The sequence below is a fragment of the Colius striatus genome, chromosome 2 (genome assembly GCF_028858725.1).
Source record: "Colius striatus isolate bColStr4 chromosome 2, bColStr4.1.hap1, whole genome shotgun sequence".
In the NCBI taxonomy this organism is placed as follows: Eukaryota; Metazoa; Chordata; class Aves; order Coliiformes; family Coliidae; genus Colius; species Colius striatus.
The window spans coordinates 76,269,912-76,297,004 of record NC_084760.1 but is presented as its reverse complement, the minus strand read 5'-3'; the positions used below and the strand labels follow the sequence as shown (position 1 = coordinate 76,297,004).

The following is a 27,093-nucleotide window of genomic DNA, read 5'->3' as shown; positions in this document are numbered from 1 at the left end:
AGATTCTATTCAGACATTTTTGGTAATATAAATGACTGCATTATGTTCTCATTTCCAGTGCATCAAATTTATATTTGATAGAGCCTGTGACTGAAAGAAATACAGATTTGCACCAGGTTCGATGAAGGAAAAACTGCAGTTGCCTTTATTCCTTACCTCTCTCAGGATGGCAGCCCTTGATGTAGCGAGTCACACTAATTACTGTAAGGGTATTAATGCTAGCCAGACCAAAGAGAAGCGTCAGGAAGCCATCAATCTGGAAAACAAAGCAGTGCAGGATGTTCTTTTACTGCAGAGAGCTAAAGGGGGAAATAACCACAAGGATTGCTCCTGTAATTTTCATGTTAATGCTCTTGAAGGTGTTTCCAGAAACCCAACTAGCAGGGAAACATAAAATGTCAGGTGCAGTTATCTTCTCTAGGATCAGTGAGCAGGTAAATGTTCAAAAATTATATAAGTGCTCTGTCACATATGTAAAATAAACAAGCAAACATGCCTTTGCATCTGTGCTTCCCTGAAATGACTCGCCAAATGAAGGAGAAAAAGGTTGAACTGAAAAGAAGAAAAATCCTGAATAGGCAAAAATACACTGGATGCAGCTGCCCTGCTTAGGCAGAACAAACGTGCCATCTGAATCCGTCAAAATTTAGGCCAAAGAGAGAGGAATGTAAGAGGTAATGGGCTTGGCTGTGTAAGAAGAGCTTTTTAAAAAATGAAATAAACCTATCCAAAGCTAAATCATTCCAATAGATTGAGTCTCAACCTTGGTGCTGCTGATTGCCTGCTGCTTATTAATCCCTGATCCTGACCCCCTCTGACTGACGCAGGCAGAGCTGTACTGCTGTGCAAGCTCCCACTGATATCAGCGCCTCGGGACAGATACATGTGTAGAGCGATTACAGCTCTGCCAGTCTCACTTATGGGTATAGGAAGGAAGTCGCTGCTGACTGTAGTGGAGATGGATGTAGCCATCTGCTAAGAGCACTATCTCACTGGGAAATATCGAAGCAAAACACTGGAGGCACGCAGTTTTTCATCATCTTGCAGTAATATACCAACCCAGCTAGAGCAGAGAAGCTCCTGGAGGTGCCAGTTTTATACCGAGTGAAGCAGCAATTTTAAACAAGTATCTCTGACCTGTGACTTGGCATTCAAGTGGCGACATTATCCGTAGAAAGACACATCATTATTCTACAGGAACAAACTGTCTTTGTGTGAATGGGAACAACTCCTGTGGAATTCAGTTTATCCCAGCACTGAATCTGGGGCTTTAATCCAGGCTTAAAGCTGAGACCATGGCAGATTGTACACATTAAATTGGGTGAAAGGTTAGGAAAGGGTTGCTTCATCATTTCTTTCGTTAATGTTTTTTCTTAGTACCAACACCCTTATGTTGACTCTATATACATCTCAATGCTGCCTTTTACAGACCCACCACATTTTAAATGCACACAAGACTTGCTACTGGAAAAATCTACATATACCTCTGCTCCATTTATCTTAGTGCATAAATAGAACCAACTTACTAGAGGCTGCTTACTAGAAGATGCACTTTTCTGAATTTGGCTGTTGTGTGCCATGGAGACAGTGAAATATCCAAATATGCCAATGTGCCCTTCATTTTGTTATCCTTGTCGATGTAAACAGCCACCACTTCTCCATTTACTCTAACAACGCTTCATAAAAGCAGAAAACAGTGTGGTCAAGGACTACTGAGAAACTAAGCTGCATAAGCTTAAGCAATTTCATTAGTTATTATATTAGAAAGGAAGCAGTATTTCAGCAATGATGAAAAGAGACACTTCAAAATTAAGTTTAAAGAGACGTAAGATTGAATCCTAAAGTAGCAGGACAGGTTTCTTAGTGTGCATCACAGCCTTCCTATGCTGAAACTGCTTGAATTTTTCAGAAACACATTGGTGTATGTTTTATAACCTTCAGATGTGACCATTGTTCTTCTGCCTCCCCTTAGCCGACATCAGACCAAAGACAATTATATTGTGATCAATTCAAATAGCTCTTAAACATACTACAGGGGAGAAAAACAAATCTAAAAACATACTTGTGCCCTTTACCATTTAAGATGAAGCTCTATCACCAAAGGAAAGAACAACTAAAATGTTTTCTTTGGAGTGGTGCCTTGCTAAAAAAATGCAGTTTTACCTGAATTGATATAATTCACAGGGCTGAGACACAATCAACACCGTGTCTTGTTTTTCTACTGTTCCATAACAGCATTTCAGCAGAGCAAAATACCATTGCTTCTGTTAGTGTGGGGGCTATCATCAAAGGTTTGGCTAGGGAGTAAGGTCAAAATAGTGGCAGTCTCCAGAACAAATTCCCTGCTAGCCACAGGCTTGGTGGTTTAGGAACAGAGTGAAATGCAAAGATGGACGGGGAGCTCTGGGAGTGACAAGAAGTGGCTCTTAAGATGCAGAACAGCCCATACAGAGGCTGTGGCATCTGGAACATTAAAACAAGAGAGCATTCAACATGGTTAAGGCTGCTTTGGGCGTAGGAGCCTCAAACCACCATTGTCCCTGCCAAACTTCTACTGGCAATGAGTTAACTTTTGAGCCTAGCTATGCACACACCATTTCCCAGTAGTTCTATCAATTCTGCAATACTTTTATACTGGTGTCACTTAGACATAAATCTTCAGAAGAAAATGAAGGATCTTACTTTAGCTGTAGCCAACCTACTTCAAGCATACACCTACTGGATATGGAAGAAAGATCTCTGCTACTTTTTCTGTTCCTGAACAGACAACACTGACTGTAGGCAGCAAGGAAAGCAACAGCTTGGAACCCGAAGTAGTTAGCAACAGAAAATCTGCTTTAGTATAGTCCATATTTCTATAAGCAGAGATATTAATATACATAGGTAACAGAAATAGATGACAGTCTCTGTTTTGTGCATCTTTAAAGATATATGGAATGATAGTCAAGGAAGTACTAGAAGAGGAGATAACATTTATTACTTTGGAAGATAGATGCTGTTCCTCCTTCCTGGTTCAGAGATTCTCTTTCTTTTATCCTACCTCTCAGCCAGCTCCTTTCTTCCACAGTTATAACATTTACTCTGTTTTTGTACAATGCAATTTTGTCCTTCCTATTGTTAATTATGGTCAAATAACAACAGTGTTAATAGACAATAATAATTTCTGACATATACATTAAACTGATTGCACATTAATTTTTATCCACCAGCTTTCCTTTTTACCCATTAAGAAACAGGAGTAAATTAGCAATTTTAAAAGCTTTTCTCTCAGTGCTATACTGGTATTATTCCTTTGGCTATATAGATACTCACAGAACTTGCTCATTGTCTCTGTTGCCTGGAAGCTAAGACACAACTGAAGAATAGGCTGTGTTTTTTCTGCTTTTTAATCATGCCCCATTTTAAATCTCACTAATGTTCTCAGTGTACTATTTACAATCCGCAATACATAAAGCCCTAGTGCATGAAAATTCATTTCTTAAGCTTTGCTTCAACACAGGGAGAGTCAGGAATCCTCAGTGCACTGTCAAAATTGTAGTTATGAGCTTGGGTGTGCCCTGCTTTTACTACCTTTAATTCTTATGCGTCCCTACTGAATTCGTAAGCCTTGCCATCATTTAAAGAAGACACAGTAAAATATAATCTATTGTTCTTCTTATTATTGAATAAATCAAGGTTTAATGGCACAAAAACAGATTGCCAAAATAGCTATTACATATCAGTTCAGGCGGAAACATTGGTTTCATCTGCCAGAAAGGCTGCATTGCTCCCTCCTCTGGCCAACTGGGAAATCTGTTGCAATTTACTGAAGTCTATTCGTTTCCCTTCAGAACCATAATGTCTCATTTCTCTCTGCTATTAAATATGGAAAGAACCCATATGTAAAGAAAAAGTGAAACATTAAACAGGGATTATTTTTCTATTGTATATATTTAAATCAATCTCAATAAACTCTCTCAGAATATTTTTTTCTTAATACAGATCAGATTATTCCAAAATTATAAAGTAAATAGGCAATGGCAATAAACTTCCTTCTGCTCCAAGAGAAAAAATAGCACCTAAATCAATCTTTAAGAAATACACTTTGAAAAACAATTGCAGGTACCTTTGAACAGAATATGTTTTAAAATATAACAAGTTCTTAAAGGTTGCAATAAGTGAGAAAATATTCTGTTTGAGTCTGATCACAACAGTTCTCCCATCTCTCCAATACATCAATAATTTGGCAACTAAACTACAGTAACTCTTCTGTCAAATGCAAGAACTATCAAGGGTTGTAATCACAAGTAGTCTTCACAGGAGAGCAATTAAAATTCCCAATGCATGATGTTCCTAAAGTACTCCAGTTTCTTTAAGATTTCCTGCAATACATGAAGCAAAAGAAGCTTATCTTTTACCACAGTTCCCACAAGGGCTTTTGCTCACGTGACATTGCTCTGGTATGGTTGCATTCTGCCTTTTAAAATGTCTCAGCAAGCTTCAATGCTAGCTCTTAGACATGATTGCATTAACCCAACCCATTATAGGTCTCTGACAGAAACAGCACTTCATTTACTAATAAACAATGAAAACTAATATGCTCCAGGATTAGACAGTTAAAACCACTGAGAGTATCAGACACTTAGTATTTTGCATTCACCGAGTGGTTAAACCTTTCTGATGATGGCATATATTTTAAAGATAGGAAAAATATTATTACAATGTTTAGGCTATACAATTATGTATATAGATATGTAATTATACTAAGTATACTGTAGAGTTAAATGTACATTTAGTGCTAGCTATTACTATATGGAGGTCAGGTTTTAGCTTTAGTAGTGTTAGGGAATCCAGAATAAATCTAATTATTTTCTTGATGTTATTGTAGGTTTATACGCTGGGTTAATCAAATGAAATTCAACATATACTTACTTTGCACCAACTTTCACCTCTTAGAGTCATAGTCCTCTCAGGTCACAATTTACATTTGTAGTAGTACATGCCCTTATCACTGAGCTGTGAATGTAACAACCCTAGCAAATGCACAAATAAAAATGTCTTTAAAAATTTAATTACACAGCCTTGTCAGATTATAATCTTTCTTCAAGTGCCCCATCTCCACATGCTTGGGAACACCTGTTTTCTAGCTGTAGGCTGATACTGTGGGATCATGGCAAGCTTTAAGTCTTTCTTGTCCACACATGAAGAATGAAAGTGAAGCAACCAAGCATGTAGCTCATACCACCTGACGATCCAGATACAGTGGAAAGATTCCCATCTTCAGGTTAAATGTTGTATTACCAGTGTTTTTCTGTGAGTGTTTTTTTCAACCATAATGATTCTTTGCTTCTATGAATTATTGTTGTAGGGAAGTTAAGAAATGCTAGATGTGAAACTCTAGCACTACCCTCTGGGAATGTTTGTGCTACACTGTCTAAAACTCTGGGCCCAAGTTAAAATTCTGCTCCACTTTGGTGATGTTAATTCAGAGCCTACTTGTTTATTGCTAGCAGCACCATTAATATAAACACACAAATACAAAGACAGATAAAAGAGGAAAATAGACAGTCACCTATCTCTTAATTTCCACAGAAAGCAAGGCTGTGGTGATCCTACCCCAATAACTAAAATCGTTAACATCATTTTAAAGACATGGCTTTATTTTCAAAGTAAGTAAGTGCTATCATTGCCTTTTCAGAATATCATGGTAAATGTTTCTGGAAGCTTACACATGTCTCAAGGGAAGCAGAGGTTCCACAGAATATTCATGGCTGTCAGGCCAGCCCAGAGATTACACATGACCCTCCGTATTCTTCAAAGTACAATTGTCTGTGCTGTTTCCCAGCAAGAAGGAATCTGCTTACACAACCACAAACAAGTTAATACAAGGTCATCTCTGATTGCTGGCTGAGTGCCTACCAGTTAACTTACTTAGTCTTCTGCTCATAAAGCTCATAGGCACAAGAGAGGGCAAGTTGATGATGGTACCAGCTCAGCCATTAAGTGGCCAAGACAAGAACATGCTATGCCCCTGAACACCTGAAAAAGCTGCATAGCTACTCTTAGGGTGATACTTTCAGCCCCTCTGGATCCTGTACCAAAATAGCCAGAAAAACTGAAGTGATTTATCCCAAGAAAATGCTTAGAGTCCTAAAATGAGTATGGACTGTAAGGGTCTTTACATCACAACTGTGTATGATAATCTGGACCTGACAGCTCTTAACAAGAGAGTTATATGCATTGCCAAGAAGTCCTAGTAGCCCAGGGACAGCCTGGAAAGAAGTGTAAAAGATAGAAGTTATTCTAGCCCTTGTAGATCTATCTGGAAAGCTGCTAGATGCAATGTCATCCCTTCTGTAAGAGCAGCAGTGTGGAAATTCTAGGGGTTGTGTCCCATACAGTCCATTACAAGCAATGTTGTCATCAATTTAATCAGCACAGGTTCAAGATCAGGATGCAGATTTCTTTCTATACACTAGTGGTGTACTGATTTAATGGATTTTATATTTGTGAAATAGATGATTAAGTGTGAGGAATAACTATTTAAGATATTATCAGAGTTTTCAATTTCAAATGAAAATTTGCTTAAAAGTCACTGAGATGATCTGGTACACAGGGAGGAGCCAGAGGAACATGATCTTGAACATTGAAGGTAAGTGATGGACAGTATTTTTTAAGAGAAGACATTCAATCTCTTAGAATAGCAGCACAGAAGACTGAAGAGGGATATTATTTTCTGCATAGGAAAGAATAAAATGGATGTTTAAAAGCCCTTTGAGAGGAAAAGCTAGCACAGGAATCAAAGTTTAGGCTTTGCAAATTCCTGGTCCTGTAGGAGCACTGTCAGGCAATGAATGTCCTTTCCAGGCAGCAGCATGTACTTTGATGCAGTGCTTGGGTGGCAAGGGAGGGGCTACATCAGACTCCTTAAACAAGGAAACAGATAGTTTCAGCATTCATAACTTTCCAAGTAACAAATATGTAACTTAACTAATTTGTTGCAATTGGTTGTAGAAATAATAATTTGCATGAAAATGAAAGCGAATTCATGGCTAATGAAAACTAGCATTAACTTCCCTACAGTTGCATTGGTTACATTGAAATGATCTTCTATGTTACTAATGATTCTGTTTGTGCAAAGGCACAGTTATTCTCCCCTTCCCTGCAGGTGAGGTATTTTTCTAATTAAAATCTAGCTCATAGTTATCTACATGAGTTGCTTTTACCTCTCTGACTGCAATGTGTACACTCTTCAGATTACATCAAGGCAGATCAGAAATAAAGAAATAGGCAAAACTAATATCTCTACCACTTTCTTTTTTATTTTTTCCCCCTTTCAGTATCCAAATATCACTTATGCAAGGAAACAAGAATAAGGATACACTTTAGGGTTCATAGTTGAGATTTTTTTTTCCAGAAAAACCTATCAGGAAGAGGTGACTGACACTCACCTTGTCACAACCTCCTTTCAGGTAGTTGAAGGGGATCTTATTAATTTTTACAAATATCTAAGGGGTGGGTGTCAGGAGGTTGGGGCATCTCTTTTTTCTATGGTATCTAGCAACAGGACAAGGGGTAATGGAATGAAGCTGGAACACAAAAAGTTCCCTTTAAATATAGGAAAAAACTATTTCACTGTGAGGGTGACGGAACAGTGGAACAGGCTGCCCAGAGGGGTTGTGGAGTCTCCTTCCTTGGAGGTCTTCAAGCCCTGTCTGGACATGTTCCAATGCAACCTGATCTAGGTGACCCTGCTTCTGCAGGGAGGTTGGACTAGATGATCTCTAAAGGTCCCTTCCAACCCCTACCATTCTATGATTCTACGATTCTATGATCAACGTGAATGGGTCATTATGTTGGAAGAAGTTTGATGAGGAATGTGTATAGACACTTGGCAGCAGAGATGCTGTCTGTCATTTTCTTCAGTAATCTCCCAAGTACTTTAATGGTAGGAGAAAGGAAGCCTGTGAGATCTCATTTTGGTACTTTCTGTCTAACAGAAAGTTTATTACCTAGGCATGTAGTCTGCTGAGCTGCCACTGGTCAATCATCTCACCCAGAATGTCATGGAATACCATACCACATATGGCAATACCTAAAAACTGTGTTGCTATTTACAAAGGCATAAAATCACAAACTAAGTCAATAGAGTCAATAATCTAGCTGACAAGTGAGTTGGTTTTCCCAGATATATTAAGTAGATAGAAATGGATGTCCTTCAAATCTACTCTATTTATAAAATAACATAAATGCCTTTAGGGCTTTTGATTTATCAATTTACAAAACATTTTGTTAAAAGAAGAAGGTATTAGTCCTTTCCTTTCTCCTCAGACAAGATAGCAATATTTTACAATTCGTGTATAGGCAAAGAGATAAAAGCATGTTCTGAGAAAGCAAATGCCAGCAATAAAATATAAAAGAATTTATACAAGATTACAAATCTTCTGTAAAGAGCCCATATATTTTCATCTTACTGATCTCAGAATTTCCTACCTCTGCAATATTCTTTTTAGTGTTTCAGATTTCAACCTCTAATTTGTACTAAAGGTGGTCATTATTTCTTCTCAGAAATGTCATTCTAGACCTCTAAATTTTTAATAACATCAAAAATGCTGGAATTTTATGTGCTAGCAAGAGCAGTGACTGGAAACTGAGTTTACAAAAGGGATTAAGGGGCACCATGCTCAGGTTTGCAGGCTCTGGTTGCTTATGTGGTGCAAGGAGGGTTGTGCCTCTGAGCTTGGCTTTTTTTTGCCATTAACTGCACAAGATCTTCCAGAAATTAAGCATTATCACTGTGAAAAGCAAAGGGCTTGCTGATCCTTTCTACCTTTTGCCTCACAGAGGGAGTAGGAGAGCAGGATTCACTTTTCTCCATTCAAAGATGCTCAGATCCACAACTCCAGTCTATAAACATAAGCCCCAAGACTATTTATCATACGAGGATGCTCCACTCTCCTTGGAGCAAACAAATACCAGTGCCAAAGAGAAACCACCTACACGAGTGTTCAGACACCATTGGAAGATGGAGAACCCTTCCTGTCCAATAGCAGCATTGTTAAAGCAGGGCTAGCGCACGTCCAGCTTTTCTTAGCAATCCCCATGTGTTTGGAATTTCAGCTGGCAACTACATCAAAAACACCATCACAATTGAGGCATGTCATTTAAAGTGCAAGACATCCCAGACATTTCTGCAGGCCATGCCCTACTCAATAGATGTGCCCTAAGCCTGGCAGTTTTAAAAATTTTCTGATTTCCCATTCAGGATGCACATATATCACAGGGCTGGCACTGTCAGGCAAACCAGGCACCAATGAGATAGGGATAACAGAGTTAAACAATGCAGGCATGCAGCTGTGGGGCTTATTGCTGCTCACTACATTGCCGGTTTTCTGTCCAGATTATGTCAGACAGAAATATTATATGAAGCATCAAAGCATTAGGCAATGCAGGATTTCCTTATTGCTATATAGTAAACTCAACCACAGGGTGAAGTCAGTTCCTCAATTTCTCTTGCTCCCTTCTGTGGCTTTTATTATTCTGCACAACACAAAGTAACTTCAGCAAAAGAGGTTGAAGGCAGGTCCTTCTAGGCTGACCCTTGATGGGACTGTGAGGGAAGGCTGCAGGGACAGAGGCAGTATGGGCTGAATCCTGTCTGGCAGGCTACTGTAGTGCTCATTCATACCTCAAAGCTGAACATTTTTTCTTTTTCTTTTTGGTTCCTCCTGAGGCTGTTTCTGTGCAGAGCTGGATCTGCTGGGGATGCTCTGTCACCATCTGGCTGGCCAGATGGACCGGCAATACCTAGACTGATTGTGAGGTGAGAGCATCTGTGCTAATGGCATCAGTCAGCATGTTGGCAGCAGCGAGTATGTCTGTGATGGTATCATCACCTGGAGATAACTACATTGTGCTTTGTTGCATACAGCCCAGGTACAACTTATATGTGAGAAACAGTTAGAAATAAATGACCTTTTCTTTTTTTAAAGAAGCCTATACCAACAGAGTGAGCACATGACAAAAGCAGTCAATTTTATTGACTTGAGTAGTAATGTTTTTCAACATTTATGAAGTTAATGTCAATTCTAAAAAAACCCAAAAAACAACCAAAGGAAACCGCAGTAAATTAGTGCAAATGAATTAAAACTGAAGTAGCAAGATTACGAAAGATGTAAAATCTAAGACATCCCACAGCCCATCCTTCGTTTCAGACATTAATGCAATAGACCTAAGGGGATCAGATGGGCTATAATTCTTTCCCTGTATTTAGAAACTTCCTGAAGCCTGCATCTTTTGCATTCACTACATGATTAATGGATACAAGAAAGGCTTCCCGTTGATTGATTAAGGTTTAGAAGAAACTGTTGTGTTTACCTGAAGGGAATTAATATTTCTAGACTTCCTACATGTAAGAACATTTGCATGCAATGCTATTTACAGGTTTCAGTGCAACTTCTAAATCAACCAAACATATCAATTTAAAAGATATGAGAAGACAAAAAGTATATCCTGAAGTATCTTTTCACTAGATATACGGTAAAAGGGGGAACAGACGGCTCTTGATCACTGGTTTACATTTCCTGACCTGAACTTTATGAACTAGTTTACTTACAGATAATATTACCAGAGGCAGAAAAATGGGTGATGTGTTAGACTGACTGTTCTCCCTCTGTCCAGATCAAGACTAGAGGAGATATGGGGAAAAACAAGAGGGTGGTAGAGCAGGGAGGGGGAAAAACAAGAATTGAAAGCTGAGTCCAAAAACAACCCTTGGGAAACCATGTCTTTACAGAGCATCCAGCAGGAGCAGCACTGGTATACAGACCTATCCTGCAACTTCAATCTTGAGAGCAGAGCTCTGTCAGACCTCCAAAAAGAAAAGTTTGTCATGGGGAAGAATAGTAGTATTCCTTCAATACAGAAGAGGAGAACCGTTCAGCAGGTACACTGTGAGTTGAACCTTTTAGCTGGAGATTCATCTTTTGTTAGAGAGTTTTTTCACAGACTAGGTTGTCTTGAAAGAGAAGTAGTATCTGTTTCTCTTCTCCCCATTCCTTCTAACTGGGACAGCTAAGAATGGTGAACCTTAATTTTGTAAAATATTACCTGAGGGCACAGAAGGAGGCCCAAGTCAGAGGAAAGGAAAATGGTTAGGTGGATTAAGTGAGGTGAGCTCATGAAATTTCTTTATAAACAGAAATGATAGGTTAGCTTGGAAAACTAAAGTTTCCCTAAGCGTACCTGACAGTAGAAGCTGACTGATCAAATAGAAGCAAATGTGTAGTGAAACAGAGAATGACAGGAATCCAAGGCCATCCTCTAGATTCAGCAAAACAAACAAAGTCAGGGAAAACACACAGGTCACAGTAAGAAAAGAGTCATATTCATGTGTGTAACTGCTCTGATACTCATCCCAGCTGCTTGCAGAGAAGTGTAGTGAGGGCATCAAGAGACCCTGACTTTGGAGACCTGTGACAGGAAGCATGGGCTTCACCTTTCTGGCACCAAGCCACTCACTCCTCACGTTCCAGGAGTGAGACCTGTTCTGACCAGTCTATAAATGTATAATGTTTTATAAATACCAAAAAACAAGCAATTAAAACCCTACTGCTGTTCAACAATGAACATTTTTAGAATGACCTTTGTGCTGGCACGTGGAAATGTTCGCTTCTTTTTTATGCACAGACTCTTCCTGCTATTTCTGCACAAAAAACCCCAGTCACTCTGCTTCCATAAGTTTCAGCACTGCTGTCTTCTGTTTTGTCAAGCTTAATAATCAAAAAAATCGATGTCAGGGTTTAAACATATTTTGGAACCCCCTCCCAACACAAGACAAAATCCTAAATGGGAACAAGAATCCCACATGTTTTTCTCTCAACAAGCCACAACCAGCTCAAGCACTCAACAAGTCAGAACCAATTCAAACTATTCGTTCACAGTACAAATTCACTTTTCCAGGTTACCATGAATTTTTAGTTAGCATTAATACAGTATCATTTCCTAATTGAAATGCTAACTTTTAGAGCTTACAGAGGAAATTTAAATATTTTGCAAATCAGAGCATTTAGAAAAGTCAATGCATTATTCATGTTCTGAACAAAATCTTTGAATTCCAACACCTTAAAACTTTGCTAGATATCCATATTTTACCAATGCTAAGTTCAAGTACACCTCCATCCCAGTCTTTTTTATATTTAAAGAAAAAAACAGATCATCATAACAAGACTCTAAATAGCTCAAAGTCAGATAAAGAGGCACTCCCAGGCAGAAGGACTGTGGAAGAAAGCAGTAAGGCTGCTGACAGAAGACTCCCATGCAGATCAAGAGGAATGGACACAGTGAGTCAGGTCATGTTGATTATTGTGTATGCTGTTTTTTACAGCCCAAAAAAGGTGCCATAATGTAGACAGGGCTCTGGAAGAGCTTGGACTGGGGAGGCAGAAGGGGCATTTAACTTGCTTTCAACTTGCTTGATTATAGATGTTAAATTATGCCACAGATCTTGGTTCAGGATTTCATACTGAATGTCTTACCCTGTCTTACATAGGAAGTTGGCAGCAAAGCTAAAATTAAACCCAGAGATCCAAATTTTACCTTTCCTTTCTCAATCATAACTCCAGCCTTCCCCGAAACAGTTAAAAACATGCATCTGTTTAATTCATAGTATGGCTTTGAATTTTAGTGTTTGCCGGTACGTCTTTGATGACTTCAAAGGTTACCATTAATAACAAAAATTAAAGAGAAACCCAAAGTTTCTGCTCAACAGACCTTAGATTGCAAGTGTAGGTGTTCTCATTAGAGAATAACTTCTCTGGGTAAACTGAACCTTTCTCTTGAAAAGGAGGAGACATTAGCTGTAAAAGCTCTTTCATCTGTGTTGCACAGTAATTCAACTTCCTCTTTAAAAAAATGAATTAAAAAAAATTGAAACCACCACCAACGAAAAAATACCTCACCAACACCAACCAAAACCAAAACAAGAAAAGTGAATTATTTCTCTCTCTCTTTCCCTTCATCATGGTCTTCCTTACACCTTACTGTAGGCTACCCTGTCATTTTCAGAGTTTTTGATTCCCTTATGAAACAGACCCACCAAGCATAATCTTTCTCATAGACGTTATTGAAAGCACCAGGAAGCCAGTCTTGTGCCTATCTGTCCATGGAGTATATTTAAAATCTGTCTACATAGGCACACTTCGGAACTAACAATAATAATATTTTCTGAGTTCTCCAACAAAAAGCTGCCTTCAAGTTCAGGGATAACATAAAGTCATTCATACTACCACAAGCAACAACCAACCAACCAAGAATTTAGGGATCAGATTGAAAAGTTATGATTGATTTAGTGTAACAAGTTGTATGCTAAAATATATGGGTATACCCAAGTTCTGTATACCCATTCTCTACATGCCTTGTCAAGTAGGAGGCTACATTGCTTTAAGTCAAAGTGCCAACAACCAGGTTGACTTCTGAGGACTTGAAGCACAGCCTACAATTTAGCTTTCCAACATGAGTGGGAGCTGTAGCATGAGTAAAAAAATCAAAACTAGTAGGGACTATAGCAAATAGATAGAAAAAGTCACTGCAAATTGGTCAAAACTGATCAAATGCATAGATTTATGGGTGTAACAAGAAGAGAACACTGTCCCTTTGGAAGGTTAGTCAGTATTTCTTTTCACTCTCATGGGCCTATCTGGTTATTTATGTACAGTATGCACAGAAATAGCTGCATCTATTTTGTCTAATGAAGTGTGATACAGCCTTACCTGGCAAGTCCATATCGATGTGATAATGAATCCATCATCTCTGAAGACATTGAAGATTTCAATGATCCCACGTGAATAACCAAACACAGAGATGCTAGCATCTGATACTGCCAAGTTAAATGTGAGATAGTCAGTGGGCTGTAGCAGATGTCTTTGTTTATACAGGACAAAAATCACAATGCTGTTTCCAAACCAAGACAGCCAACCTGGAAAAAAATAATTAAATCCATGACTAAAGCAAGAAGCAGTTCAGCATATAAATGTGACTCTTCCAAAGTTATCCTTTTGTTCCATTAGAAACAAATTAAACCATATTATCCATTGTAAAACCTATGCATTAAAACTTTTTATGTAGCTGAGTACATTTCGGAAGCAGGAACAAGTGAACACCTCTGGTGATAAATCAAAACAAACACAAAGAGCTGCTGTTGCGTCTGTCAAAGAGCCATCATTTCAATGCCAAGACAAGGTGGGTTTTTTTGTTTTAGAAGTGGATAGATGAAATTTATGAATCATGGGGAAAAAAGGAAGGGGGAAAAAGTAGTACAGTGAAGCAGAGACTACAAACAACCTGCCTAAAGCTGCAGCTGTTTAGGTATGTTGTATGCACATAGCCTGAGAGCTGCCTTACAAGTCCTCTCTGGAGAAGTGCAGCTAATATGATTAAATTTTTTCTCTTAGAATAGTCTAGGATCTCCTTACAGCAAGGTTTATCCCAGATGGGAATAATTTCAGTAATACACCTGATAATCTATATGAAGAGAACATTAAAGCTTCTGAAAGTTCTGTTCTACTTTTAAATTTACTTTTAAAGAAAGTTGAATCCTCTCTTACTTTCCAGGAACAGAAATGCCTGACTCGTATGTGTCTAGTTACATGAGGAAAATGAAAGACTGTAAATCTCATGAAAGGCACTCACTTAGTTGGAGAGATCTAATTTCCAAATCTGCATGGCTCTCACACCACCCATCAGTGTAAGACCTTGGTAGTTTGCATCCTGCTTTTTGGAATGATGTAGACATGTAGAAATTAATTACTTCTAACAAAATATTTACTCATGAGTACTAGGCTCAGAGTGGAAAATGGGGCTTAACCAGTGAAGAGGATGACTCCAGGGTGGCTGCTGGAATGGGTCTGAGCAGCAGGTTGAGCAGCACATGTCTCCCCGTTGGCTCACATTTCCACCCTCCAAATCAGCTCTATCACTGTCAACATAGATGACCTCACTTTTGCTTGTCAATATGGAGCAAAATACCACCTCTTTTGAGGGTTTGTAGCCTAGGGCAAGTTTAGGAACCCAGCAGCTGGTAGTTTTGTTGCCCACAGTTGATGGCAGGGTGCACCATTAACTACCAGTGAGGGAGAAAAGAGTTGAGAAGAGCCCTTTCTCCAGGCACACACAGTAGATATCCCAGAGCAAGGGTGCTGATACTGATGCGGCAAGAGGTCAATAGACGAACTGAAGAGGGATGTGATGCAATGGCATTGCACAACATTTCTGAGTATTCAAAGTAGTTCACAAGACGGAAGATGGCTGCCAGGTTTCACGTTGTAGCAAGAGGGTAGCTGCCTTCCTTCAGGAAGCATCAACAAGCCCGTATATCAGGAATCCAGCACTCTTCTGTCAGGCAACCTGGGCTAGGAAAGGAGGAGAGGAAATTGCTTCTGAATCTCCAGGCCATCTGGGAGTATCAGGTGCTGAAATGCCAAGGTGCTCATTCTCCAAAGAGAGAAAGTGAGTACTTACTGCCTGGTGAGGTGCTCTGGGTAGTCTGGAGTGGGAGGGGAGGTGGTTGATGGGACAGTCTCTTTACAGTACTATGAACTGCTTTTTCTGCGGAGCAGTTCCTTTTGAGATTTTTTTTTTTCCAGAATTGCCAAGCTGCTGCTGCTCTGGCTTGCTTAGCAAATGCACATGCTTTACTAAAGATCTTTTAAATTGGGAAGACCTGACATGTCGGCATATGTTATTAACCATAAATAGTCACTGGTGCAATGATATGCTAAGAAATATAGGTAGATTTTAGTCTATATAGTCTAGCTATAAGATCAACAGTAATAAATGCATCTTCTTCTGGCCACTAGGTGACAATGTTTCTTAATCAAGTCTCATTTCCATCCAATGGCTGCATGCACTTTAAGTCAGGATTCGATTCTGACTTCTGTCTAAATCTAGCTATTGTAAATCATCAGATCAGGGCACTAGATCTGTGTCTTTGGGAATGCATCAGGACAGTCTGCAATGCAAATACAGCAGTTGTATTGTTTGTCCACATCGGCTCTGTCCTCTGTAAGGTAAGACAGTTTTCAGAGCAGTAAGCATGGAAATATTTTCCCCTGTTAATATGGCGTCAGAGTGCTAAAATGGCAGACAAAACGCAGTAGCATCTCCTCTGTAAATAGCAAACTTTTGCCAATGTGGGGTAATGGATAGGAGGGCTATCCTTAAAATGTCAAACACATGCATCTTCTGGGAATATACCAAGCAAATTCCATCTAACCTCTAGGGTGAGTTTTAGTTAAAGTACCTTAAGGAAGAAATTGAGCAAAATGCCATGAAAAACAGCAATACATATTTTAGCAATATTAAAAATGTTGCATTGCCCATATATAATCCAGTAGTAATTATTCCCCTTGAATAATACATCCTAATGGAGCATGATCCACAGATGTCAAAAGTGCTCCATAAAGAAAGCTGGGGCTGTCATCCATGATTTCTGGGGGAGGTGGTAGACAGCAACTGAAAGCTCATCAACAAAATCTTGTATCATTATGTTGCCTGTCAACCCTCTGCAAAGAAAGCACTGTAAAAGTAGGCAACAAGAGTGACTAAAGATATTGAAAATGTCTATGCTGAAAGCAACTGCAAACAGTGAGATTATGTAGCTCCAGTAATAGCTAAGAGGAATCACAGTAATTTTACAAAGATTTCTGCTAAATTATTCACACCTGAGCATCCAGACATAGCCTATTTTTCTCTCATGTAGCTGAGATGGTCTTTGAACAAGCAATAAACACCTGAGGCTGCATGAAATTTCATTGTTAACTTTTCATTTATGTTTTTGCAGTGTTGAATTTGGTACAGAGGAACTGATAGCTCCAAGATGGTCATTCTCATTTCCTACAGATGACTGCACCCACGCCCAGCTAAGATAGTTTATTATGCTTTGTACTTGCACTTTTTCTTACATTGTTGCATGGCCTTTACTTGCAAAATCTGACAAGAATGAATTAGAAAAATGAGTGCTACGACTCACTCATCTGCAGTTTAAAGTATACAGGGAGCCTTAGGTGGACGAATTAAAGAAATGAGAGCAAAAAGTGAAGGTTCAATGTCACAAGATGGGCTACATTTTTCCCTCAAGAAAATACCTCTAGGATGAATTATCTCTAGGACAGAAATCAAATCTAGATATAGAGCAGGCATGAATGAAGCCAGTTACTGATTCGACTACCTAGAAACAAACATAAAGATCTATCTGAAGAGTTTTGCTGTGAAAGATTTTCAGACTTCAAAACTACAGTTAAAACAGTGATAAAATCTAGAGAACTTGCAAAGCTGTCATTAACTATTGCAACTACGAAGTGACCTTGCTCTGTTCGTAGTCTCTGCTGCTAATTATACATCCAAAATTATCCCATCCAGGGCATGCTGCCAGCTTTGGCAGGAAGGAGAAGAGTTGTCATGTTTTAAACTTGGCAAAGTGTGGAGAGATTATTTATTCAATAAATGTGATGATTTTATCAATGAATGTTTTGTGAATAGCTCATTTCCTTTCTCACCTTCTCAGATTAATCCCAAAATAATACTCATTCTGTCACTTGTCAAGTAACAGTTTACTATTACCATTCAGAAATATGTGCCATTTAAAGGTTTGGGTGTTGTGGTCTGTTCCAGTTTTCTGGTGGGACTGGCAATGCTTGTCTTTCTGATATAAGCACCCACAAAAAGTCAGAATTTATTCTCTAACAAATATCCTCTCCTATCAACTTAAAATTTCCTTTCATGCCAAACGTTCACTCTAGCAGTCTCAGTTACCTGTGAAATTAAGGAAAATAAGCACACAATAAATTGTGTATAAATGTGGGAAAAAACTCCAATTTAGTTAAGAATTCCAATAAATAATTATAAAGAAAAAATGCTTAATTTTTGTCGTCCAGTGAGCTAGCAGCCGTGGACAGTACTTTTAAATTGCACCTAATAAACTATACAAGGATTTTCCACAGTACTGTACACTTAGGTCATAGGCAAAAAAGGGTAAGATGTGATGCTAGAAACAAGACAAATTCCCACCTGCTTGTCAAAGACAGTTCTGAGCTCAAGGAAGGGAACGATGGAAGGAGAGCACTGCCTTCAGAAAGAAAGAGACTGCTGATGTAGCTGGCCCAAGAGGTTGACACAGTGGCTACTGTCACCTGCAAATAGTCCCTCTAAGCATTCTATGCTGGCTCTTCACTATGGTACTGGCATTGTGTTTTCCTCCCACTTTGCTGGTCCCCTGGCCAAAGCATTAGCAACCAGAATGATGGAAGGATGATCCAGATGCCAAAAGCAGTACAGTGATCTCAAAATCCACCAGCACTTCAACGCTGGTTTGCTTGTGATGTTGGTGTATGATACCTACACCAGTGTAGGCTTTGGGAATTCCATGCATTAGCATTCCATACAGAATGCTGAGGACCCTTGTCTCTAGAGCTGATGTAGCCTGGCTGGTGTACGACGCACAACACATACGTCAGTGTCCTGTCTGTCACATATGATATCTGCACTACCTGTGACACATGAGAATTTCCGGAAGTGACATGAAAAGAGGCCTTATCTCAGCAAAAAGTGTTAGATCAAGGCTCTTGGGTATTAATGTTCTCTATCAAGATGTGTGACTGTGGGAAAACTTAACCAAATATAGTTACGTTTTTTGGTCTTTATCCTGCGAAGGTGAAGAGATTCAGAGGAACTCCATCTTCTGGGTAAGTGCAAACACTGATCACATACATCCCTTTTTGCAAAAGGCTGCACTGGTGTACTTAGATTCAAGAAAGAAGAAAATATGTAGCAGTTACAGAAGTGAAGCTGTTTCCCAAGGTATCAAAATAATCCAAAAGTGTGAAATATGAGCATCTTTGGGACTTTGTATAATAGAGTACCCATAGATGCCTATAAATGCAGATTGTCTATCCAGACCTCTAAAGAAACACTAATTTGGGAAGCTAACTAACAGACTAGCCTTTGTCCTCTACTGCAAGAAGGATAAGAGGGTGGGATGAGTACTTTGCTTTGCCACAACACTGCTCCCCACATAGACTAAAATATGGATGTGCATAAAACTAATAGCTGAAAATTGTTGTGGTTGGTGCTTGCAGAAGTGTGGCAGTAGACCTTTGAGAAGAAAAAAGCATGAGGACTTTTCTAATTTATGTGTTACTAACAAATATCTTTCAAAAGTTCCTATTGCAAAAAGGTATACCTCTCACCATCATATTTAACTGAATCTACACTAGACTTAACTTGGAGTAGTGCTATTACTGGTTATACCTACTCTGCATGAAGTGCAACTTGAGTTTTGAATATGAAGGTAAGTTTCAAGAATAGCAGCTATGACATGCCAAGCACTTACAAGCTTGTCAGAAGGATCTGGGGTCACTGTTAGAAAGCATCAGAGGAAAACACCTCTATTGGTCTATTGATGGAAGAAGTTTGAACCAACCATTGTGATGCAAAGGCAACTAGCAGTGACTAGTAGAGCTGAGGAAGTGTAAATATTAGTTTGAATGTCAGTGGCAACACCTTGCTTTGATGCTGTACTCAGGCCTGGCTATTAAAAAAAATGAAAAGAAATAAAGGAGTCCAGTTTGGAAAGGACAGCATAAAAGGCTGCTGGGATGATATGCTGGGATGACAGGGGAAAGGATATTGTGATAGAAGATAAATAAAAAAACACTCCAAATCAAACAACCCTCATTTGGTATGATTGGTCCTTCAAGAACACAGATTGTCTGTAGGATGTTACTTGCAGGCAAAAAAAAACCCAAACCCCAAACAAACAAACAAACAATTTCAATTAAAAGGAGTGACAAAAAGGTATAAGTTTTGTGTGATCACTTTTGCTAACAGGGGAACAAATCGGGAACAGGCTGTTAACGGGACAAAAAAAGCCCTTGGCAGTTATATGAGGTAGCAGCTTTGTAAATGAGATTATATGTTGTCACAGCAGGGGACTGGCCTTGCTGACCTAAGGTGTTCTTTCTAGTCTTAAGTGCAACTGATTAATTCATTAGCTGATGATGCAGCCATTTCGAAATCATTCATGAAGGGATACGCAGGTGTTAACAGATTGGGGATAAATTGAAACAACAGATTTATCTTACAGCCACTCTTCTAATTAAGTCTCCTAAGATAGAAGCCATGCATTTTTCTACTAGAATCTCTGTTTTTTATTTTAAGCACAACTTTTTTCCTCCCCAGTTCCTATAGATAAAAACCCAAAAGTTTCACATAAACATATTAAAATACTTTAGCATTTTACATTGTGTCTTCTATAGACCTTTCTCAAGCTTAAGCTGAGTGCTAGTAAGCTACTTGCAATATGTGATGAGCTTAGAAAAAGTCTGTTTCCATAGATCATTTAAAAACAGAAACATTTTTGTATATGCTGTTGTTTTGTATATGCTGGTTTTTTGTATCTTCCTGTGAGGCTATATGGTTGGAAATTTTGATTACCTAGTAAACCTGCAGTCTTTGAAATTTCATGAAGTTTCCTTTTATTCTGCAATGCGCTTGCCCCAAATAGACAATATTTAAACAAACAAATTTTCACTGAGATCAAAGTGAGTTGATATTTTGTGCCATTTTCAAATCCTTATTACATACTTACAATAACTGTCTTGCAGCACAACCAAAATAAACTCCTCTAGCAGAGGATAATGTTCTAGTACTTAAATCTTTCATAAATCCTGTTTGAAGAAATTTATTTCTATGTGCATCAAACTTTAATGCAAGAGCAAGACCAAAAGTGCTTTTTTTAAAAGAAAGTTTAAAAATGCAGAAGCATGTTTTCTGTCCCTGCAGAAGGTAATTGTGGGATGCTGTCTGACTACCAGCAGTCAAAACTCTGGAAATCACAGAACATTAATTCTGTGCTAGAAGTATCATTTGCTTCTGATAAGGTGCTTTTTTATCTTTCCACATACAAAGTTTAGTGAACACTAGTTAAAAGTTCACATGCTCAACTACACTTGTCCCTCAAGTTTTCTGCATTGATCATGAATCTCTTTTTAACAAAAGTAAGCCACACCTCTTTCATCTTTAACAGTTGCTGAAAAAAAAATTGCATTTTCTAACATGTTGTTCCATTAGGGATGAGATCCAAATCTTGGATCTCATCTTTGAACTCATCTCATCTTGGAACTTTATACCAAACTCTACTTGGGAGCTTCCCTTCACATCCACGCCGAGTACATACCTAAAGTCAGTAGGTAGAAACCTATGATAGTCTCTCCTTGCTCTGTTACAGCTGCCTCTCTGCTCAGAAAACTGATGTTGTTGTTCCTCCAGGGTGCCTGTGGAGAAAACTGGAGAGACATTTTCAGTGGAGCTTATGACCCAGAAATTACTCTTGCCTCAGTATGTCCCAGCAAAATAAAATGGTTACAGCCTTTTCCTCAGTTTCTGTTCCGTGTATTCAAGTGAGCTCTTCGATGCGACTAGTGTTCTAAAGAAGGAAATCTCGAGGGACAGGAGCTTTACAGTCTTCTGACCTGTTCTTCACTAATCCTATCTATTAATATAGCCTGTGAAACTGTGGCCAGCCCCAGACAGAAGATTTCCTCATATCCTTATTACTCCTACATGCAGAAATCTTAAAATAAGAGCAGGTATCTGACAAAAAGACAACTTCCTTTAAAATAGGGGGATGCAACATAACCTACAGGCTCATAGGCACACTTACAAACATTATCCATATTGTATGTTGCTAAAATAGCTGTACTTTCTTTTTTTTTTTTTTTTTCTGTCTTCACTGAAGACCAGAGTTTTAGTTCAAATAAAATTGAGGAAAAAAATTTCACACATATTAAAAAAAAAAAGAAGGCACAGTAAAACATAACGGGAAGGTGTCACTGCCAGAGAAAGTGGCTTCAACATAGTAGAATAGATCAGCTACAAAGGTACTTTACCAGCAGGATAGCTGATAATTTAAGAAGAAGGGTATTTCCCATACAGGTAAAAACCAGAAATGTTAAGTCCTTTGAATCATAGACTGCTAAGCACCCTTGAATCTAGCATGCTCCAAGTATTGTAGGGTTTTCCCACACTGTTCAAAAATGAGATCTCATCTTGCTGAGGAAACTCATTAAATGTGATTTAAATGAGTCAATCTGAAGTATTTTTAGTCGTTGCTGAGGTATCAATGATTGTATTTCAGATATGGCCTCTCTATAGGTTGTAGTCATAATGGAAAGACTTGTGTCTGAATAAATTCACCTGGAGCAGTAAAGTTTTACTAGTGAGCAACACACTCTTACTGCATTGAAATTCTCTTGCCCCTCTCAGTGCCCTGACCAGCTTGTCCCTTCCCTCCCTGGGCAACAAATCAGTCCCTGGGGTGGCACATGGCTGTAGGAAACAAGGCACCATATTTTGAACTTCCACTGTCCCTGGGCTGATTTTATCCCTCCTGAGGCAGATTAGTTGCTCCCATCAAGCATTCCCCATGTTTGTTACTACAGTCTCATCATGGGAGAGGGAAATAAAGGTAATGTGACAAGACTAAAAGGGGAGAGCAATCCTTTACAGTGTTGTAGTGAAAGACAGAAGCCTCTCACCTTCCTGTTGCTGATAAGGATAATGATCCACATGCTCATTTCACTGAAGTCCCTTTGTGAGGCTGCTAGGCTTGACTTGTCCCCTCTCTTGTATCAATCACTGGAGTGTTGCTCTCTCTTTCTCCAACCTAAAGTCTGCAGCACAGGGCTGTCAACTCCTGTAGATCCCATTCAAGCAGCCCAATGGCCTGATTTACCCAACCACTAACCACAGCCAAACTCCCGGAAACTATTTGTAGAGATCTCTTCCTAATCCTGTCTATAGACCAGGAGACTTGCAGACTGACAGGGTGACCTGGGATCAAAAACAGCCTTAGCAGTGCTTTCAAGGCCAAAGTCCTTCATTACTGTGCTTCTGTAACACTCCCAGGTTGCCCTTAATATTCCCACTACTACTCCATCTTAGAGCATCGCTTGACCATGCACACAGTGCTCACAAGGCTGTCTACATGTAGCTTTTTTTCTGCCACGGTTCTGCTATTTGAGTTTGCCATTTCAGTGTCCTGTGGTCCCCAGCAGAGCTCTGGCTGTGCATCAGCTGTAACAGGGAAGATGTGCCCAATTGCAGCTTTCTAAAATTGCGCTACAGCAGCCATTTCTAGCTGTTTGTCTGCCAGTCTGTCTGTAAGTAGATCACTGTTCAGATAGGGGTTTGGGATAAACTTGTTCCTGAAGGCAGTGCCCGGGAAATTAACAAATACTCATGAAGGCCCACAACAAAGCCCAACTCCTCAGGACATACAGCTTGAGTCAAAGAAGAGGTTGTCATCTGAAACCTCATCACAAAGTGTCTGTCTACAGATGCTCACATCTTCATTGTAGCATATTTCACTACCTACCAAGAGAAAGATGTGGAAAGGGATGGCACAAACTGTCTACCTGGTCTATGCTTTCTCTAGTCTCTCACTGAAAATGAATCAGCCACCTACCAGCTCGCTTGTGGGACAAGTATAAGGCCTCTAGGCAAGAGCTCTCAGCTTCATGAGAGTGAAGAGAACAGCTCCTCGATGAGTTTCCTCCTGTGATGAGGTGTCTTTTCCCCTATGTCGATCACTCCTGCTATGTAACCAGATCTGGTGTCTTGGAAGCAGGTGTTGGTCCTCACCTGGCAGGAAGCCATGCTCACAGCATGTACAGGCAGTGCTGATATCCTAAACCACAGGCAGCACCGAGGCAACAGAACATTGCTTACTAACCACTTCTTTTCATGCACAAGCAGTTTTTCCACGGCATTTATCAAAGACTTGGCCTTCCAGGTCTTAGTTTGGTACCTATTGTCACAGAAATGCCAGTGTCTGTGATTGATTAAATAGAGACAGGGACAACCAGCAGAGAATATTTTTCGTGCAAGCTCTTTCAAGGAAACTGTAACTTACACAGATATGACCTCTTTAGGCGTAAGCACTTTAAATGGTAACAAAGTAACAATGATCACGATTTCCTTTTTGCTATAATAAAAGGCAATCATATTTTTAAACTTGATAGCCTGAACTTGAATCCTGACTTTTCCCAGCTGTGTTTTTCTTTTTGATTCATATCAATTCAAAAACTCCAGGAACACTTCATTCAACTTCTCATTTCAGTGAGAAAGTCTTCTGCCAAGCCTTGAACCTTGCAATAATACCACGATGAAAAAACAAAAATGACACTTTTATCAAGGAGAAAAAAAAGAATTGGGGTGAACTGTTCCCCATGGTCAAGTGTCTCTTTTGATGATTCTTCCTCCCTCCCTCCCCTGGATGTCATATACTTTACCAGCTTGTAGTTTTCTCCTCATTCCTTTCAGTGGTATCCTTCATAGAATCATAGAATGGTAGTGTTGGAAGGGACCTTTAGAGATCATCTGGTCCAACCCCTCTGCTAAAGCAGGTCAACCTAGACAAGGTCAAATAGGAACATGTCCAGGTGGGTCTTGAAGACCTCCAAGGAAGGAGACTTCACAACCCCTCTGGGCAGCCTGTGCCAGGGCTCCCTCACCTGAACAGTGAAATAGTTTTTTCCTATATTTAAATGGAACTTTTTGTGTTCAAGCTTTACCCCATTACCCCATGTCCTGTTGCTAGCTACCATAAAAAGAAGGGATACCACAACCACCCTCACACACACCATTTAGGTATTTGTAAATATTAATGAGTTCCCCTTCAACTACCTGAAAGGAGGTTGTGACAAGGTGAATGTCAGTCTTTTCTCCAAGTAACAAGCAGTAGGACAAGAGAAAATGGCTTCAAGTTCTGCCAGGGAAGGTTTAGACAGGATATTATAATTCTTCACCAGAAGGGCTCTCAAGCATTGGAACAGACTGCTCAGGAAAGTGGTTGAGTCACCATTCCTGGAGGGGACATAGTTTAGCAGTGGATGTAGCAGTGGCTGGGTTTATGGTTAGACTCAATTTTCGTAAAGGTCTTTTCCAGCCTAAATGATTCTAGAATTCAATAAATGACAGAGGCTTTGCAAAGTCCTGTGGTTTGTTTCACATGTCCACAGGTCACTGTACTTCCAAGCAGAGAGGAACTCTCTGCAGATTATTGTTACCTCGTTTCATGACACTCAGTGCTTCAGTGGTGACCAATTTACTGGCTTCACAGAGATTATCCCTGAGTGCCTCTACTATCTTTGCAAAGTGCTTTGAAAAGATTAGAGCAGTATACACTGCAGGTAGTTCTGTAAAAAGAAAAACTAAACTGCTGAGGTGGTATGGAGAAGTTACTGTATTCAGCATAGTTATGACTGTTGCACGCATGTCAGAAGGCATGTGAAAAAGAATGATTTGGATGTGAAAGGACCTTAAGGGCCCCTTTCTCAGCTACAGGCTGGCCCCACAGAAGGGGGACAAGCAACTTAGACTTACTTACTTGGGGCTATTTTTGTACATTTTCATGCTTGACATCTTGCTCTTATTTGGTCTACAACACTACATTATGTCTGAATGTCTCATCTTACATATGTGATATGATTCTTACCTGTTTTCTCTGTTACCTATTAGCTGTTTTTTCCCTGCACCCAGTTTTATGTTTACCTGTTTGCTGCTGAGCTGTTCACAGCCCCGAATTGATATCCTGTGCCCTGTTCTCTCATCCTCCCATGTTTGCACTCTCCCCTGAAAATCTGAGTTGCCACAGGCAAGCCCTTCTCTGCCAGGCGAGACCTATATTCCCCTGCATTGCAACAGTAAGACTGTGTTATAAGTATTTAGTTCCACTCAGGATAACTACTTGCTACTCCTGGCTGTACAGAAATTATGGTTCTATCTCCAGATTATAAAAAAAAGACCAAAGTAAAATAAATCAAACAATAGCCAACTGACAATTAAAATAGATAAATAAATAAATAAATAAGGTCAAGGCAATTTGAGGCAAAGTAAGCCTGACATGTCCAAATACTGCAATGTCAGTATATTACCTGTGGCATATAACTATCAATAGCAATAACTGTATTTGTGGGGCTACAGGTTACACAGATCAGGCAGCAGCTGGATAGAGTTGCATTGGCTTCAGTGAAGTTTTTTCTTTAATGTAAAAGTTACAGAACAAAGCAAACCTCCTGCTTACCTCCATATATTCTTGTCTTGCGTCAAATTATGCACTGACGGATTCTGACCACTTTGAAAAAAAATGCAAGTTTCCTTTTGGATGATTCTTTTGCTTTACACTTCAATATCCAAACTGGCAAAACAACACAGATTTTTATCTTAATGTGTTTGTATGAGATTGTGTGCAAGCAGCATAAATGAGAGCAAAACCCAAGGCACTGTGCTTTCATTCCATTGCCTTTTCCATCATAAACTAGAACAGAGCTTGCAAGGATTCTCTGGTCATTCCTTTTATGTACTTTGTGCTTGCCTTGGATAAAATGTCCAGAAATTCCAAAGTAGTAAGATTCACACCCTACAACTTCCCATTCAGACCTCATCTATTAGTTTCCTGAAACTTCTATTCAAATGGATGAGCTTTCCAGTTACTTAGCTACAATTAGGATTTAATCCTGGATTGAGAAAATACAATGCAGGAGGAGGAAATCACTGAAAAGATAAAAAATCTTAACCTGGTATTAGCACTTGATTTTTTCCAGATGCCAGCTTCTATTATAAACTATAAATCATAGACTTCTATGAAGTCCTACATATGAACATTCCAGCAGATGTGGCAGCAGATAACAGAAGTGTCTCATAACAATAACAGTCTAGGTGACCACTATAGCAGAGGAATCCTAGATATGCTGGTTTCTTCTTCTCTTACCCTTTCTGGACCTCATGCAATACACTTGCTGTTTAGTACTGTTTTGTTTTGTTTTGTTGGAAATCAGAAGGAATGCATCCTCTCAGGATGCTGAAAATGGTAAAATGCTTTTTCTTCTGATATCTAATTCACGCTCCTGCACATCCCATGGACTAACTGGACTAATAAATACTTCCAGGCTACCAAGAACATCACTACCTCGGCTGAAATTAGAGCTTTCAAAGCATCTACCAGATTACTTGAAAATATTTACAAGGAGACAGAAAATTACTCATGAACAATAGGTAACA

General features: G+C 39.3%; 1 protein-coding gene across 1 annotated transcript in view; it reads right to left on the bottom strand.

Moving 5' to 3' along the window:
• The window catches only part of LOC104563640 (opsin-5-like), a 30,238-nt gene extending 8,909 nt beyond the window's left edge, over positions 1-21,329 (bottom strand). Inside the window, exons 1-3 of the mRNA XM_061991065.1 lie at positions 21,209-21,329; positions 13,749-13,954; positions 157-256 (exon numbers count right to left, since the gene is read on the bottom strand). Of these exons, the coding sequence (XP_061847049.1) occupies positions 157-256; positions 13,749-13,954; positions 21,209-21,329 (427 nt within the window). The remainder of the gene's footprint in view (positions 1-156; positions 257-13,748; positions 13,955-21,208) is intronic.
• Positions 21,330-27,093: the final 5,764 nt, after the last annotated feature.